Below are 16,792 nucleotides of genomic sequence, written 5' to 3'. Positions count from 1 at the left end.
CCAGAGAAGAAGAGACCTACTTGGAAATTTCTCCCCTTCCAGGAAAGGGCTTCGAGAGGCTTGGCTGAGGCTCAGCTCCCCTGGGGGTGATGTAGGGTTTGGTGGGTACAGCGGTAGTGACAGTGGATGGGGATCTGGAGGTGGACACAGCTGGACTCTCCCATCAAGATTACATCGAAGGGAGATGTTTGACGCCTTGAGACGCCAAGTGGTCATGGATCCTGTGCAGTGGGAGCTGGAGCTTCTGAAGGCTGAATTCAAGGAGAGTAAAGACGCCGGTCTGGATTCAGGATTTGACCGTGGGTTGGATTCAGACCTGATGGGGAGCCCAAGTCTGGAACCCAAGCTGACCGTCAAAGAACAAGCCAGACAGTTTGAGCAGCAGGCGCTCCAGGAAATGAGACAAAGGCAAAACAGAGATTCACGAGGATCTTTGTCACCTGATCTTCTACTTTCTGTTTTCCCAGAGTCTCCTCAGCATCACAAGCACACCCCCACTCATAATACCCCAATTGCTCAGACTAAGGAGGGTCCCCCGAGTATCATTGTCACCCATAGTGATGGAGGAACCCCTCCACCTAGTCACAAGCCAACTCCTCCTGTGCTGCGGCGCTTTGGGGCAAATTTAACAGGAAATCAGAGCGCGGAAGAAAGACTTCAGGTCCATTTAGAGGTCATACCTGATCCTCCTTCAACTCCTCCACCACCACCACCTCCTCCAACACCCCCACCTCCACCACCTCCCACATCTGCTCCTCTTCCTCCTCCATCTCCTCCTCTGCACCACCCTTCCTCCCCACCTCCTCTCCCTCCTGCTTCATCTCACTCCAACCATGCAGAACAGCAGGTTCCTCTTCCTCCTCCTCCTCCTCCTCCCCCTCCTCCTCCTCCCCCACCACCTCCACCTCTCCCTCCTCCTTTGTCGCCCTCGCTCCTGCGTCCATCCACCTTCGTCCTCCCATCACTCTCTGAGGCACCAGCTCTGCGGCCCGTGTCCCTCCGACCACCACCTCCGCCCCTTCCCATGGAGCCCGAAGGTCCCCGAAAAGAGCTGAAAGGAATCTTAAAGAACATCCAAAACATTGCGGATATTGAGAAGTCTGTGGCCAACATGTTCAGTCAGATAGACCAGAAACAGATCCCGCTCAAAAAGGTCATGAGGAGCCGGGCCTCCATGGATTCTCTCGATTCTCTCGACTCCTTGGATGTATTAGTAGCTGGAGGAGGAGGAGGAGGAGGGGAGGGAAGCGAGGGAGGTAGAGAGGGAGCAGGAGGAGGGGGAAGATCCTCTCCTCCTCCACCTCCACAGATTCAACCCAACCCAAACATGAACTCCATCGTGGAAGAACTTGAGAAACGATTCCCCTCTCAGTCGACAATGCTCTAGCCTTTGCCTTTCTGATATGGAAAGCACACGGGGGGGATTTCTTAACATTTTTGCGTATTTCCTGCGGAGCTGTCAAAGGACTACTACTCAAAAATAGCTCAGTGGGATATTGTGATGATTTGATGATTTCTTGTGACGTGATTTCATGTTCTCTACATGAGAAAGAAAAAGACCAAGGCCTAATATAAACTCTATGGGTTGAACAAAAATGTTTTTCCCTTCAAATGATGGCACTTGCTGCAAACAGTTAAGGAGAAGGGGAGAGGGTCACATAGCCATGATTAATTCAGTCATGTAATAGCTGCAAAGGGTTTCCACTCTGTTACTTTATTCTATTTCTATTTGACTATTACAAGAAGAGAGAGGGATTAAAGGAGTGGTGAAGCACGAGGAGGAAAAGATTATCAGGTTAACAAGTTGAGTCCATTTTTTAATTTGTGTCCCTGTTTCTGTGAACCTGAACCACTATGAAGAATTCAAAAAAGCCTGGCTCCAATTATGTCAAAGCAATTGTTTGGGAGGCATACTCATTATCTGTGTCGTCCATTATTTTAGTTTCCCCCCAAACAACGTTTCTAGGACTTGTTCTTTAATTAACACTTGGGAAAATTGGCTTAAATAACTACAGATGGGAGCTGCGAAATCAAATGATTAAAAGTGGTGAAAAGTCTCCTGGTTAACTTTCAGTTTGACTAATGTCATTAGCATTTTACATCCTCTCCAAGTAATTGACATTCTTGTCAACAACAAATTATCATCAATTAGCTGCGGTCAGAGTTGTTTCTTGAAAAAATCTGACTAGACGTTGATGATGTGTCCTCTCGCAGGCTGATTACAAGTTTTGGATTGCTTTAACACACACCTTGTGGGCTTCTAAAGCGGTTGACTCGGGTGTGAAAAAGAAAATCAATCAGCACAGTAAGAACATTGTTAAACCTGCCAACTTGGACTGAACTGTGTTTAACAGGGACTTAACAGGGACAGGGTATTTGATTTGCATGGATAAGTTTTGCTACAGTATTTCTGCGGTTACAGAACAGTCACATGATCTGCGTACACGTGGTTTTTACGTTCCATCTCATTTCATTCATATTCACTGTTATATAGTTAACACTGACTTTAAGATCACAGATTCTTGTCTCTGTGCAGTTACATGTTACATCTATCCGTTTCTATCAGTAGGCTGCTGTCTGCAAAGATCTTACCATATTTGTTATTAATTTGAGTCAAAGCACAATATATATCTTTTCACGTGAATACTTATACAACGTATTGAAAAACTAACTCTCTACAAATTGAAAACACAATTTATTTGGTAGTTTGTATTTGCATTTTATAAATACTCATTTGTCTCTAGTTCCCCATATTGATTTTTAGCTCTGAAAGGTTTGCACAAAGGTTTGTCTTTCTGTTGTTCTCAGTCTGTCTTCCATTAACTCTCATTTTCATTAATGTCTGTAGTTAATTGTATCTTTTCCCCTTGGACCCACATTGTCCTTGCATTCATAGTGGTCCTGCATTGTCTTTTAATGGTCCACAAGGTCATGTGAATGTTTTGGGGTTTTTTTTCAAGGAGGCAAAACAATGTTAATACTTAGATGGGTGCATACTTTAGGTACAGTGGAAATATTTCTAAAAAAAATGTTTGTAGGGTGATATTTTTATTCACAATATGTGCTAAATTTTTATGAACTTTTTATAGAGGTTCTGTTGTCATTGTGCAGGTATTTACTGGGAAATGATTGATGTTTTTCTCAATAAAATACGTGGTGCTAAATAAGTGTACAAGATTTATTGATGTTGTCCGCCCTGCACCTATCATCTTAGTGCTGGAATAATAACCACTGCTGTAGTTTCTGCTTTACATTAACTGGACTAGAGGTCTCCAACAAGTCCTCCAACTATATAGGTCGTTTTTTTCAGTGTCTCCTGTAATAGTGCTCCTACGGTGGCAGGCGTACCACACCTCAGTTGTCATTGTTTCAATAATTAACACGCATACTGTACTGACTACGGCATACCTACCTTCGTCGTCATGGTTACTATAGTAACAGTCATGGCTTGGTTAGGTTTAAGCACTAGAATTACTTGGTTAGGTTTAGAAAAAGATTGTGATACTTTCTTAACACTACACGATCTTTGTTGTCATGGTTACACTGGTTACACATGAGAATCAAACACCACTCTCCTATGTCATATTGATTTTGTTCATATTCGTCTTGTTGGCCCACCCATCTTTCCCTTTGCTCCTGTCATAATTACTACAGCTGCTCGAAGTCGCCTAGCAACAAAACATAACTATGGGTCATAATAACTTGCACAAAATACGTATGGGCTAGTTTATTACAGGAGGACAGTCTCACTAGAGGACGTTTCACTATACATGTTAGTTGCTACTTTGGACCAAATCTCTCTCTTACTTATAAAATTACACAACAAAATTTACACTGAAGTTACAGTACATTTCTATCCAATTTAAAGGCTTACCATCTCAAGGTCAGTCAATAGATCTCAATGGTACTCAGCGCCAGAGTGAGCTCCTTGCTTTCATGTAGGCAGATGTGTTTCAAGTGCTTGGGCTTAATCCACACAAGTCTTTGCAATAAAAACCAACAAAAAACACAAACAAAATGTTATATAGCACAAAATCATGTAAAAGTAATATTATTACAGATTCGGTTGCATGTGCAACTTTTCTGCTCAGACTTAAGAGTTTTGCCTCTTTCTCTTTGATATAAATCTTTTTTTTCCACCTTTTTACACATTTGAATAACATAAAAATATAAATTTCTTTTAATTGCTATAAAGTCACACTCTGTTCTGTGTGAGTTCAACAGGTGATTCTTACAAGGGATGTCATTTGTAACTACTTGAAAGATATGTCAGCTCCTTCCCTTTTCTTTAATGAAACACCTGTAGCTAAAGGAATGACGTGTCTGTCTCATCTGCAGTCTGTAATTTGACCACTGCCCTTCACAGCTGCAGTAAATCTAATGTGCAAAGAAGTATCTGCCTGACATTACTTTAAAAACGTGTCAAACTTTTTGAGAGAATGACTTGTGATGTAGGATAAAATACAGTGATTGTTGCTCTATCAGCAGCAGATTTCACTGCCATCCGCTAACACCACCTCAACAACCTGTCTCCAGATGCATATTGTCATTATGAAGTGACAGTATCGCATCTGTCCCGCAAGACTAGCGCGTCACTGATGATCATGTTTGAGCAATTGGATCAAATCACAATACACAGCCAAATAAAACAAACCTTGATAGTCATATCTCTAAGGATAAGAGGGTTTCCACTGTCAGATACCAAACACACACACACACACACACACACACACACACACACACACACAAACACACACACACACACACACACACACACACACACACACACACACACACACATATCTTGGATGTTAGAGGACAGAATGAGCTGGTTTCAATGCATTTTGCCAACATACACAAAATCATGATCAAGCCATGACCCTTATTGTGTCGTGATGTGATTTTATAAATCCATACACCCAAAGGGAAAACACAACAGGAGTGTGAACCTGTGCACACACAAACACACAGCGGTATTAAACAGGTTGCAGGCAGTGCTGCTGTTTCAGCTGACTGGGTTGGAAATGTTTTATGTTAAGATTAGATTTCAACCTGAGTGTGCTGCATGTCATTACCCACACTCAAACACACACGCACACGCACACACACTCACAGAGTATCATCATTGTCCCAAAGACAGATTCTGCTTTCATTCTTTCACTTCTTATTGTCTGCTTTTGCTAGAAAACAGACATCCCCAGACATCTGTGGGAATATGTATTGTGTTCAACACCCAGCGAAGCAGACTGCATTTAATTGAAACTGAACTGAGAAACGGAGATTCAAGACATAGTGAGAGAGCGGCTGTCACGTAATTGTAAAGTCGCAGGTTTGATCCTCGCTGAGTCATTGAAGTAGTAAACAGCCATGAGATACAGCAAGGAAAATTACAATATGCCCACTTGTGCCCACTGACAGCCATTTCAGCCGGTTGAAGAAGCATTTGGCCAATCAGAGCTTTGCAGGCAGGATTTAGAAATCTTCCCACATAGCTAGCTAGCTACCTGTCAACATCCTTTAAAATTAGCAAGGGGAAAATGGCGCTTCAGTATAGCTTGTTGTGACTCAACAAAAATGACTTGTAAATCAGCTTCCGTGTTGACTGAAAATAACAACGGCGAGATGGATATGTCATTGCTATTGATTAGATTGGGCAATACAAAATAGCCCTACCCTGACCACAAAATAGGCTAACATGAGCAAAATATCAGGATGACTGAAATGAAAGGAAATGGAAATTTACTGATTATTAGACATTTAAACCTTTTTATTCATTCATTATCCATACCACTTATCCTTATAGGGTCGCCAACCCCAGCTGACATTGGGTACAGGTCAGGTCACCAGTCCATCATAGGGCTGACATATACAGACACACAACTATTCACGCTATTTAGAGTCAAGGCAAATTAGAGTCACTAATTAACCTAACGTGCATGTCTTTGGATTGTGTGAGGAAGATGGAGTATCCACACAAGCACGGGGTGTACAAGCAAAGTCCACACTGAAATGCCCCAGTCAGCCGGCAAGTTCGAAGCCAGATCCTTCTTGCTGTGAGGCGACAGTGTATCACTGTGCTAACCCATTTAAATCTTAGAAATGCCGAATTAAGTTTACAATATTTCATAAATGCTGGATAAATATAATGGAAAGAAGACAACTGTTTGCTCGAGACACTGCTTAAAGCTGACACCTGGTTATTTGTCTGCATTGGTCGTTGTCTTTAACTACATTTGCAATACAAAGGAGCATCTTCTTGACTGATCGTTTACTTTCCTTCAGAGGTTTTTTTTTTCTGGAAATCTGGAAATGTGAACATATCTGAAGTCGTTTTCTGTGTAACATGAAACCACACTGCAAGGAGACGTAGAGAGAAAAAGGCTGAAATAGGCAGAGAAAGGGAAACAGGTAGGAGAAAAAAGGAAAAATTAGTAGAAAAGTGACAGTGCAAAGGGCGAGGGAGGCACAGTGGCTCTATAGAGAGGAGAGAGAAATGCAGAGAGAAAATAGGAGAAGAAGAGAGTGTGTTCTTTAAGAGCTAATAATATTTCTCTCCGGTTTCTCATACACACCGCAAGACAAGGTGGAGAGGACACAAAGAGCAGGAGTCAATCATGTCAGATGCGTGTATGTTTCTGTGTGTGTGTGAGACGCAGATCAGATAGCAGCCTGTGTGTTTGTCTGAAGAAGAGGACCTAATAATGTGTCTCTCAGAGCAACAAGGACACAGAGATAGACTTATGTTCACACACACACACACACACACACACACACACACACACACACACACACACAGACACAGATTTCAGTATATACAATGCTAGGCACATACAGCTGCCAGCTATAATCTGGAGTGTATACACACATTTACACACTCTGTGATGGTGATAAGGGCTATTTCATTCTACCCTGTAGATCACCCAAAAACCAACCGTTTTCATCCATGTCTTCATCCACTTATCCCTCCATTCATTTATCCATTCAACTGCTTCCATTCAACCACTCGTGTCCTTCAGTGCATCTACCCATCACCCTTATTTAACCAGATAATCTTGTCTTTTTGAAGCATACTCATTCATTCCCAACTGTATTTTGATGGTGAATGAAAGGCTACAATTTCTCCTGGGATTATGCGTCGGCCTGTGTGTGTGTTTGAGAGGCACAAAGACGTATATTCATGTCTGAATCTATTTAATGAAAGGTCCAAGTGGCGTAGCGATTTGCATACACATGCCTGTGTGTGTTCTCAGGCTAATAACACAAAGGAGAATCTGATGTGTCCTCCAAAAGTCGCCATTTGTTGTTCAGTGATATATCATCATTTTGCCAGCTCATTACCTTGGTTTCACAAGACAATAGGTCCTGCTGGCAACATAGTTAAGACGCATGGACAGAGCGGTTTTTGTTTGTTTGTTCTTTCTTTATTTCTTTGTATTTTTCCCTTTGGTGTTTTCCACACTTTTTTTTCTTTTCTTTTTTTTTATTACCAGCATTGTTTTTCCCTCATTTTTGAAGTTTCTTACTCCGTCCCTCTGTCTCACTTGGCCTTACTGTCTTTGAAGTTTGATTTCTAAGAACACTAAGTCCTAATTTGACAGTACTGTAAGCAATATCAAACATATTTGTTCATTCTGTCTGATATGTGGCAACATGAAAAAGTTTATTAGGATTAGGATCTTTGGCAAATATGAAGCTATATAGAACCAGCATGTTATGATGTGTTCATTACGATGCTTTACAGATAGAGAGACTTGTAAGAGTATATTTTTCAACTAATGGACAGAGGCAAGCTAGCTGTCTTTATGCTATTGAATCAGCTAGCTCTAGCTCTGTACTTTGCTTACTTATTTTAATAATATTTGAAAAAGGAAAAGTTATCAGGGCAATGTTTGTAAAGTAACTGTAATACATTTATGCAGGAACAGGGATTGCAGTTTGATTTACACTTTGTTGTTGTCAGACCAAAATGTTCCCTCATTTCATGTAACGTCTGAATTTAATGATTAAAATGTACCAGAACGGATATCATATCAATAACAAGCTACGCATAGTCATAAGGTTCATGTATCGAGGCTTCGAGCATCTTTTTTGGACTTGTTTGATTTCCCAAGAGTAATTAACCTCAGCCTTCTCTGGCTTCATGCAAAATCATAAGCATGCTTTTTTTTAACAGTCTGCTCCTCTGCATGCAGTCTGTAAAAATTACTGACATAGCTGAAATGAACAGGAATGCAATTTATTTTGGAGGAGACGCTCCGATAATGATTATATTCTTTGCTTATAAAACCATCCTGCCTTGATTATGGACGCTCAATTGAAAACCATAATGATGATAATAATTCTTTTAGTATTATCAACAGTATCATTTGGTATTATCAAAAACAAAAAACACTGATCCCTCAAACTCATGGGTTGGGAAATACAAATTTATTGTTACATATGACCATCGAAATGATATTTCTCACATTTTGACTTTTCCCCAGCCTTTTATTCAGAGTCATCATGTAATTTTCTGTCAAGGCTTCAGAATTTTGTAGTGGAAATACTGACTTTTTTTAATATGCCATGATATTTTTTTCCAAAGTTAAAAGGTTTGCCAGGAGGCCAAACTGTTTCAAGACAGGTGGACAATTATTGCCAGTGGCCTTCAGTTAATTTGGTTTGAGACCCCTGCCGTTACAAAAACAGAAAGTACAAACACTTGATTAGAGCCGGGCAGGGAGTATTTCACAGGAGGAAAGGTTCGTTAAATTCTTCTGTGCTCACTTGCTGGTCAGCCTTGACCACATTTGCCAGGGTTCCTGTGCAGAGTTAAGCTAAACTCAGACTAACATCTGTTGGCTGCTTGTTGAGTGTACGTACCACCACACCACTGGATTTGTGCTAAACAGTGTGTTTACATGCATACATGATAACGAGTAGCCCTGTACTCTTGAATAAAACATCCCATCTATTAAAGTAGTCATAACTTACAATTATTTGGCCGGTATCAATATACCCCATCAAAACTTATAATAATAGGATAAGCTCATTTGGGTTGTAAATGAGATATGAATATTATATATTTGTGAGCTATTATCAGAATACTTATCAAAATAAACAGTTAACAGTGCAAAACTATATTTTTTGTGTTCTTTCTCTTTTGTTTGTCCTCTTATAGAGCCCTCCCTCTCTATTTCAATTTTCTCAAAATACACACAATCCCATACATACACTTCTACACATCTCATCCTCTTGCTTTCTTCTCAGAAACTGTTAAATTCCAAAATGTGAAATGTTTCCAGGAGGCCACATCTATTTGGATTTTGATTTAAACTTCCCATTTCCTCTGCAGTAAGGAAACTGCTCGGTGATGTGCTGAAATGTATGAAACACACGTCTACATCAAGTGTGTTATGTTGAATGTTTTCTCGGTCATTTTGGTTTATGGGGTCTCTGTTTCTGTGATCTTCCAGGCGTGGATATGGACAACAAGAGGTAGGTGTCTTTCACTGCTTGCACGCTGTAGTTGCATGTGTTATTTACTTTTTCGTCTTGTCCTCTGATGTTTAGTTGGCCCCGTCTTTGTTTTCTGCTCCTCTTTCTATTCTGTTCTGTTTGATGTAGTCAAGATGGAGCACAATATAATCAGTGCTGTGTTTACAATTTATTTTGTTTACATAACTGACTGACTGTCTCCCTTGTCTAAAGACATCAAGTAGAAATATAATGTAAAACATAAAAACACAAAGACACTGATAATGAAAGTCAACCAAACACCAAATGACACAAATACACACATCGAATCCTCTGCATTCAAGCAATATTGAATGAGGAACATCAGTAATTGATTTTCTGCTTTCCAAACAGATGTCTATTCCATAATAGACCATTTTTTGGGGGAGAGCTCCTAACATCTTCCATTTGTCTTGTCATTCGCTGCTTTTCTTTCCCTCTGGCAGACACAACAACTTCTGCGACCTTCTCTGCTCAGACCAGAGGTACTCTCTCTCTTTTTTCTGCACTCCACTTTATTTGTGGTTTTCTGCTTGAGTGTGTGGGTCCTTGGACAGGTTGTGGGGTGGGGATGAGGGTGGAAGGGGTTGGGGGTGGGGTACATCCACGTAGGGGGTTTTGTGCGGATGCATTCAGATGTTTTTAAATACATATATATGAGTATGTACTGTATATAATGTGCATATGTCTCATAGTGTGTGTAAAGCATGTGTTCTACATACTAATAATGGTTTGTCAATCTCACAGGAGTTATCAATGGAATCTGGCATCGACCCCGGACAGGACTACTACACACAGGATTATTACAACTATGATCATGGGTTAGTACGTCACACCCTACAGCACATATTGCTTTCTGTACATATAGGGACATATATATGTTCATATCTTAACATAGGTTTATCTATATGTACATATATCTATCCTATTGTGTTACAATCATATAATGTTACAAAATTAAATATGGATGCTTTTCCTCTGCACATAGGTGTTTGTTATCATATAATGACTAATAATTGCACACCGTTTATTGCCTAAACATTTGTTTTTACTTTATTACATTTGCTGTATATATAAGCAATGTATTATTTGCCATCAGGGGCACACAGTAGGAAGTATACGGAGAACCACCTCCACTATGTTTCATCTCTCACCTTTGAGCTCTAGCAGTGACTGCCAGGCTTCACTAATATCACTGATAAATGATATTTCCTCCTCCGTGATCTTGGAGGTCAGCGTGTGCACTTTATCCGGCTGGGCGTCACGTCAGCCCTGTGACAGCTGCTTTGATATCAAGCTGATCGCATCGCTCACGCAGTGTGTTGGCCACTGTGAAACGTTGACACTGGCGACGTGCCTCATACCAGCCTTCCCACTCTCATATAGTTCATATGTTTTTGAACTACACGAAGTCAGAGGCGCTGGAGGAAGATCTTACAATGATTTTGTTCAAAGTGTGTGTGTGTACTGTAAGTGTGTGTCATTCCTTGGAAGCCTGGTGTTGAAAAGTCAAGAAATATAGTATAGAAATGGCAATATATTGAACACACGCACACACACACACACACATTAAATCAAAGCGTTCATGAACAAGACCTCTGACGAATCATTGCATCCCTCCCAAGTGTGTGTGTGTGTGTGTGTGTGTGTGTGTGTCTGCTAATCGGCACGCATCCATCCGTGATGCATTGTGTAATTTTTATAATTTTAGCTGCAGACTCCTGGGAACTTGATTTTATACACCCACCCACACTCAAACATAAATACACAGTAGCACACACACACACACACAGACATAAAATCTCTCATGGAAAACACATTCATCACTCACTCACTCATACACTCAGTGAGAAATGCTCTCTTGCTCATTCTTTCTTACACACACACACACACAGCTAATTCTCTCTTCCTAGCATTGCATTACCGTAGCAGCTAATCAGGCAGCCAGCCGTGGAAGCAGACAATGGGCCAGATGCTGTTGGCTTAGAGCTACATTCACAAACTCATGTCTGACTCTGTACGTACACAGTAGCAGGAAATCAGACTTTGTGACCCTGTGGGATTCAGATGTAATCACTTTATTTGTTTCAGTTAGAAATGAAAGGTGCAGGTAGACTATGCTAACAAGTACTAAACCGCCACTCAGGACATGGACCAAGTTTTCTTTTTGAGATACAGTCAAAAGCCGTTCCAGTATTTACTTCCACTGCTACAGTAGAGTGGGTTCATGACCTTTTGACCCTTTCTTTAATCTGTCTTCAAAAGACGAGATCAAAATGGGATTTTCTCTGCATGTATGGGAATGTAGCCATCTGCCACTGGCGTGATTCTGATTGGATTTATACAGATGCAAAAAATAACTTGAACCATTTGTTGCACGGGTCTGATGTTTTGATGGAGAAAAAAAGAAAAAATAACAACAAAATAAGCTAAATTCATGTTGCCCTCTAGTCAAGAGTAAAATACTCAACCCGTACATGCAGCAATAAGGGATTAAATCTTGCTTTTCCAAAATCGTTATTGGCGTGGGTGACGAGCACTGTGACTGCTGCGTAGCTGATAGGTGCCGAGTTAGGGCACCCACATAAAAAATATAGGATGAGGAGACTAGAAATCTGGCATGATTGACTATGTTGTAAGGGCAGGATGAATGAGGATGAATGCGAGAACAAAAAGATAAGTCTGTACATCAAGGTTGTTTTAGGCAGGGTGACAGTGGCATAAAGTTATTAATGGGGAAAAATATGAATATATAGGAATAGTTCGACATGTTGAGGAATACACTTATTTGCTTAAGTATGAAACTCCAGCCAGGAGTCAGATAGCTTAGCTTCGCATAAAGACTTTTTTTTTTGTGGTGCAATACATAAGTCAGTATTGGAGCCCTGTAGTGTGCAAGCTGTTTTATGTTCATTCACACCTCCCCTAATTTTGGCCATGCGTGTAGACCTCCAGTTTACAGAATCCACCTTCCTGCTTTACTTTATAGTTTATTAATTAACATGTTACGTCTTGTTTCTTAAATTCTTACAAAAACCAAAGAGTAAAAACGACTCAGATAAGTTTTAGCATCATATTTGACTTCTTCTCATTTCATGGCAAGAAAGAAAATAAGTGTATGTCCCAAATGTTTTTCCTATTTGTTATTAATATCCTCATACCCCTTGCACATAACTTAAAACAAGCTGGACATGCAGACTTTTACTCAAGAGATGTAATGGGAATGAGAAACAGATCAAGAAAGGAACGGTCAAATGGAAGCAGCAGAGGTTGAGAGCAGCTCATGACTTTTAGTCCCTAGCATGCATCAAGTTCCAAAAACATTTGGTTGTACATTTTCCATAAGGCAGCTCTAAAGCATTTGTCTTTAAAGCCCCATTGTTTGGCAAATGACCAAGTTTCAGTTTCCATACTGCCAGTGTGTAATGTAGGCTTTGGTAAAAAAAAAAAAAAATTGTGGTCTTGAAGCACATTATTCAAGTGATGTCGCTAGAGTAATCTTCCCAGACTTTTCAAATGGTGACTTCAGGGACACAGGTCACATTATACAACTGTTCTCCCAGCCTGCAACTAGTAAATGCACTTTCTCATGTAGAACAGGTGCAATGTACCTTGAGAGTTAAATCTAAATAATGAATCAGCCATTCTGAAAAACTGAATTTCTGATTTTGTCTCCATGGCCCATTGAAAAATATCTTCATACCAGCCTTCGCACTCTCTCTCTTACTAATAAATCATATTTTGTTTCATTTGGGAATCAAAAATAGTGTTTTATTTCCTCACTCAGTGACATTTAAAGGCTATTAAAGCACTCTCTACCAGTACTCTGTCATATCTTAGTATGTGAATGTGATCACACGTCCACGGACTCATCATGAAACAACCATTTAGCATATGGAGAGTCACCAGAAACAGCCAGTGACCCAGTTTAGTCCATTTTAACACACACACACACACACACACACACACTCACTCACTCACTCACTCACTCTATCAATGATTCTGGCAACTTTGAACTGCATCAACTGATTATCATATCATTACTGCTCCCTAGTGGTGACACAGAGAGGGGGATGAGTAAGAAAGAAAAGGAGTGAAGAAGGAAAATATAGGCAAAGAGCTTCTGTAGCCTTTAAGTAATTTGAGTGTGTGTGCACTTAAATGATTTCACAGTAATGACTGTGAAAACCCATAAGCAGGTTTTAGTGTTAGGTTAGGACTCATTACATGAGCTTGCAGAGGCCATACTATAAGGATTAGGCTTTGTGACATATTAGACTGGCCTGGTCTTTCTTTTTTGACCAATCCACTATTCGCTTGTTGATGTTTCTTTCCCTTGCCTCTTTTTTCTCCCTCTTTCGCCCCTTTTCTCATCCAAACACATCCTTCATCCATGTGTCCCTTCCATTTGTTTATTACTTGGCTACTTACTGTAATGGGAGAGCGGCTTCTTCCACCAGTTGACTCTAAGCATAGTGATTACACAAGGCAACTTTTCTGTACAACTGTTATGGAGGGAAGCCAAAGGACTACCAGCAGATTTGTTACTTTAATCACTCTGGGACATATTGTTTCCAGAAAAGCATTTGAAAAGATATGTTTTTTGACCCACTGGCTCTCTGAGTTGCTTGCTGCAGGGCACAGAGCCCAAGTGATGATGCACAACACAGTTTCTTGGCCGGTTGAGCCAGGCAGCGCTCCCGGCAACAGGCAACAAAAAGAGACAAAGGGGAAGAAAATCGATTCCAGTGTTTTCTGCTAACAAAATGTCTACTGGCAACAAAATGCTCCTTTTGTGATTAAAGCAGCTTTGCTTAGGAGTCATTAGACACTGCTCATCATTGGAGTGAACCACAGTGTTGTCCTGCGTGGTGTGGCTTTAAGTGGTTATGGGAAAGCATTAGCCACGTGTGGTTTTGTTTGTAAAGTTTTTCTCATGTCTTCACTTATGATTGGCAGAGGTTGTTATCCAGTACCACTGCTTCTGATTAATTATTTATTTTAACACAAAATCATTTTTCTGCTCTGCACAGCCTCTTCTTGGTTATTGCTCATCTGTAATGCTCTGTGCGTATTTCTTTTTCTCCCTCCGTCACTTGGTACAGGTATGACCTTCCTCAGTATGGAAGTCGCAGGAAGTTGATCTCACCCTCCGGCCTCTACGATGAATATGGAGAAGTTGTTGTCGATGATGACGGCAGCTACTACTACAGCCCACAGGAGTCTGACGCAGAGGTAAACACTGTAGAAACAGAACACAAACCGTCACTAACCATTCAACACCCACCTTCCTTGGGGGTGGTCCACATAATTTTAATGTATTTTTGATTACTAAACCTTTCAATGAAATTCGGCATATATAGTATAAATTATCAGGTTGTGAACAGTTAAGCATTTTGAGATGTATGTTCATTCGCTTTGTTGCCAGGAGTTAGTTAAGAAGATGAATATCACTCTCATGCCCAGGAAACTACAGCCACCTACCAACAAATCCAAAGCTTACTAATTATCTTGTTTTCTAACTCTTTGCCAGAAAACAAATGTGTGTATTTCTGATAGTTTAAAGTTTAAAGCGGGAGTGCAGGACTTTTACAAAATAAATTATTCAAGTCCTTGAGAAACAACTTCACACAATGCTGATTAACCCTATCAATAAGCAGGTAAATCTCTCTGTAATTCACAGTATACCAGAGTTTTAAATCAAGCATTTGGTGTCCAGAAGCATTGCACACATTGCACATTGGTTTGCCATAGTTGATGCAGGGAGCAACTGTAGCGATGGAGACAGAGTAGGCTACAGTAACTGCAAGTATGGCGGAGCCTATGGTGGAAAAACGTAGACCTCCAAGAAAGGTTTCTGATCCTCCAGATGAAAAACTCTGCATTTAGAGAAAGGGTTACAGTCTAAAAAAGGAGAAGACGTTGATAATATTTGTGTAATTATTCTCACTGCCAGAAGGTTGAGAGAGAAAACTTCCACACTGCAGGTTTAAGATGTATACTCTCCAATGACAAAAAAGTTATTTACGTATTCTTATCATGCAAGTTTTCATAGTACTAGACTCAGTGAAAGTTTGTGTTAGTGGTAGCATTTCTCCTGTGGAAGAATATGAGGTACAAGGTCAAAGCCAGCTCCTAATAATATTGTTGACATTAATGCTGATGCTTTTTGCAGATATTTGACCATTTGCTAAATGTTCTTATTTGGTTTTGGACTAATATCATCAGGTGAGGAGACAGTTTCGAGGAAGTAGATTAGCCCCACACCCTGCTAACTTCCAGCCCCGTCCTCCACCAAGAAAGAACCCAGGAGACCCCAGAAGTGAGGGCGATAAAAAACAACCATTGGCGGGTGCTACGACCATAAACACAAAGGCCAAGGGCTCGAGTGCGGCCGCCAGGTTGAAAGCCATGATGAGAGTCAGCACACTGCTGACCACTGAGAGCAAAACATCTGGGCAGCCTCCTGCCATCCACCCACCATGGAACAAAGCCAGAATTGGACCGCTGGAAGTGGGGGGTGGAGGTAGAGAAAGGCTGGAAGAAAGAAAAGAGGAAGGCCTGGGGAAAGGGTTTGAGAGAGGGGAGGCAGGGAAAAGAGAAAACAAAGGAGGAGGAAGAGATGAATCAACAGAAAGAGGGAGAGAAAGAGGAGGTAGAGGAGAAATGGAAACATGGGGGAGAAGCAACAGAGGTGGTGTGACAATGGGAAACAATGGGATGAGAAATGCTTTTGGAGGAGAGCACGGGGGAGAACTCCCTGGCTTGTCGTCCTCTGGCCGGTCTTTCAGCCTGGACGGTGGCATGGTCATCAATGGGAGTTACTTCCAGACGTCCCTTGAAGCCAGCAAAACCCTGCCAGTAAAACAAAAGATGAGTGAGGCCCTCAGTCTTATCTCCCTCGCCAGAAGACTCCAGCGACCCGCCAGGGTGGGAGACGAGCAGTGGAGTGATGGAAAAAGCTTGGATAGGGGAGAGGAGAACAGCAGGAAGATGTATAGCTCCATAGGAGATATGAGTGTTTCTGCATCAGTGTCAGAGAGAGCCACAGAGGAGGCAAGGAGGAGGTGGGAGTTAGGAGAGGAAGATAGTTCCATTGAGGGATGGTGGAAGAGAGGAAAAAGATTTCATGACAGCGATTCTGAAACAGGAAGTGGCAGCAAGGACTCAGAGTTTAGTCTCTCCAATGCAAGTAGCCCCACATCATCTGTCACAGCCGGGCACGACAAGACCGAATCTGATACAGAAACAGAAAAAAATGAGTCTGACTCAGGAGCAGAAAAGGAGGAGGGAACTC

At 41.1% G+C, this 16,792-nt stretch overlaps 1 protein-coding gene across 1 annotated transcript in view; it reads left to right on the top strand.

The window, feature by feature from the left end:
• Nucleotides 1-16,792, top strand: part of LOC111219615 (protocadherin-15-like) — a 131,866-nt gene that overhangs the window by 103,203 nt on the left and 11,871 nt on the right. The window contains exons 34-37 of the mRNA XM_022742330.1: nucleotides 9,456-9,477; nucleotides 9,942-9,980; nucleotides 10,243-10,316; nucleotides 14,601-14,730. Of these exons, the coding sequence (XP_022598051.1) occupies nucleotides 9,456-9,477; nucleotides 9,942-9,980; nucleotides 10,243-10,316; nucleotides 14,601-14,730 (265 nt within the window). The remainder of the gene's footprint in view (nucleotides 1-9,455; nucleotides 9,478-9,941; nucleotides 9,981-10,242; nucleotides 10,317-14,600; nucleotides 14,731-16,792) is intronic.

Source organism: Seriola dumerili, unplaced genomic scaffold (genome assembly GCF_002260705.1).
Source record: "Seriola dumerili isolate Sdu_G_001 unplaced genomic scaffold, Sdu_1.0 BDQW01000068.1, whole genome shotgun sequence".
Taxonomy (NCBI): domain Eukaryota; kingdom Metazoa; phylum Chordata; class Actinopteri; order Carangiformes; family Carangidae; genus Seriola; species Seriola dumerili.
The sequence above is the reverse complement of the archived record's forward strand: the minus strand, read 5'-3'. Positions and strand labels throughout refer to the sequence as shown.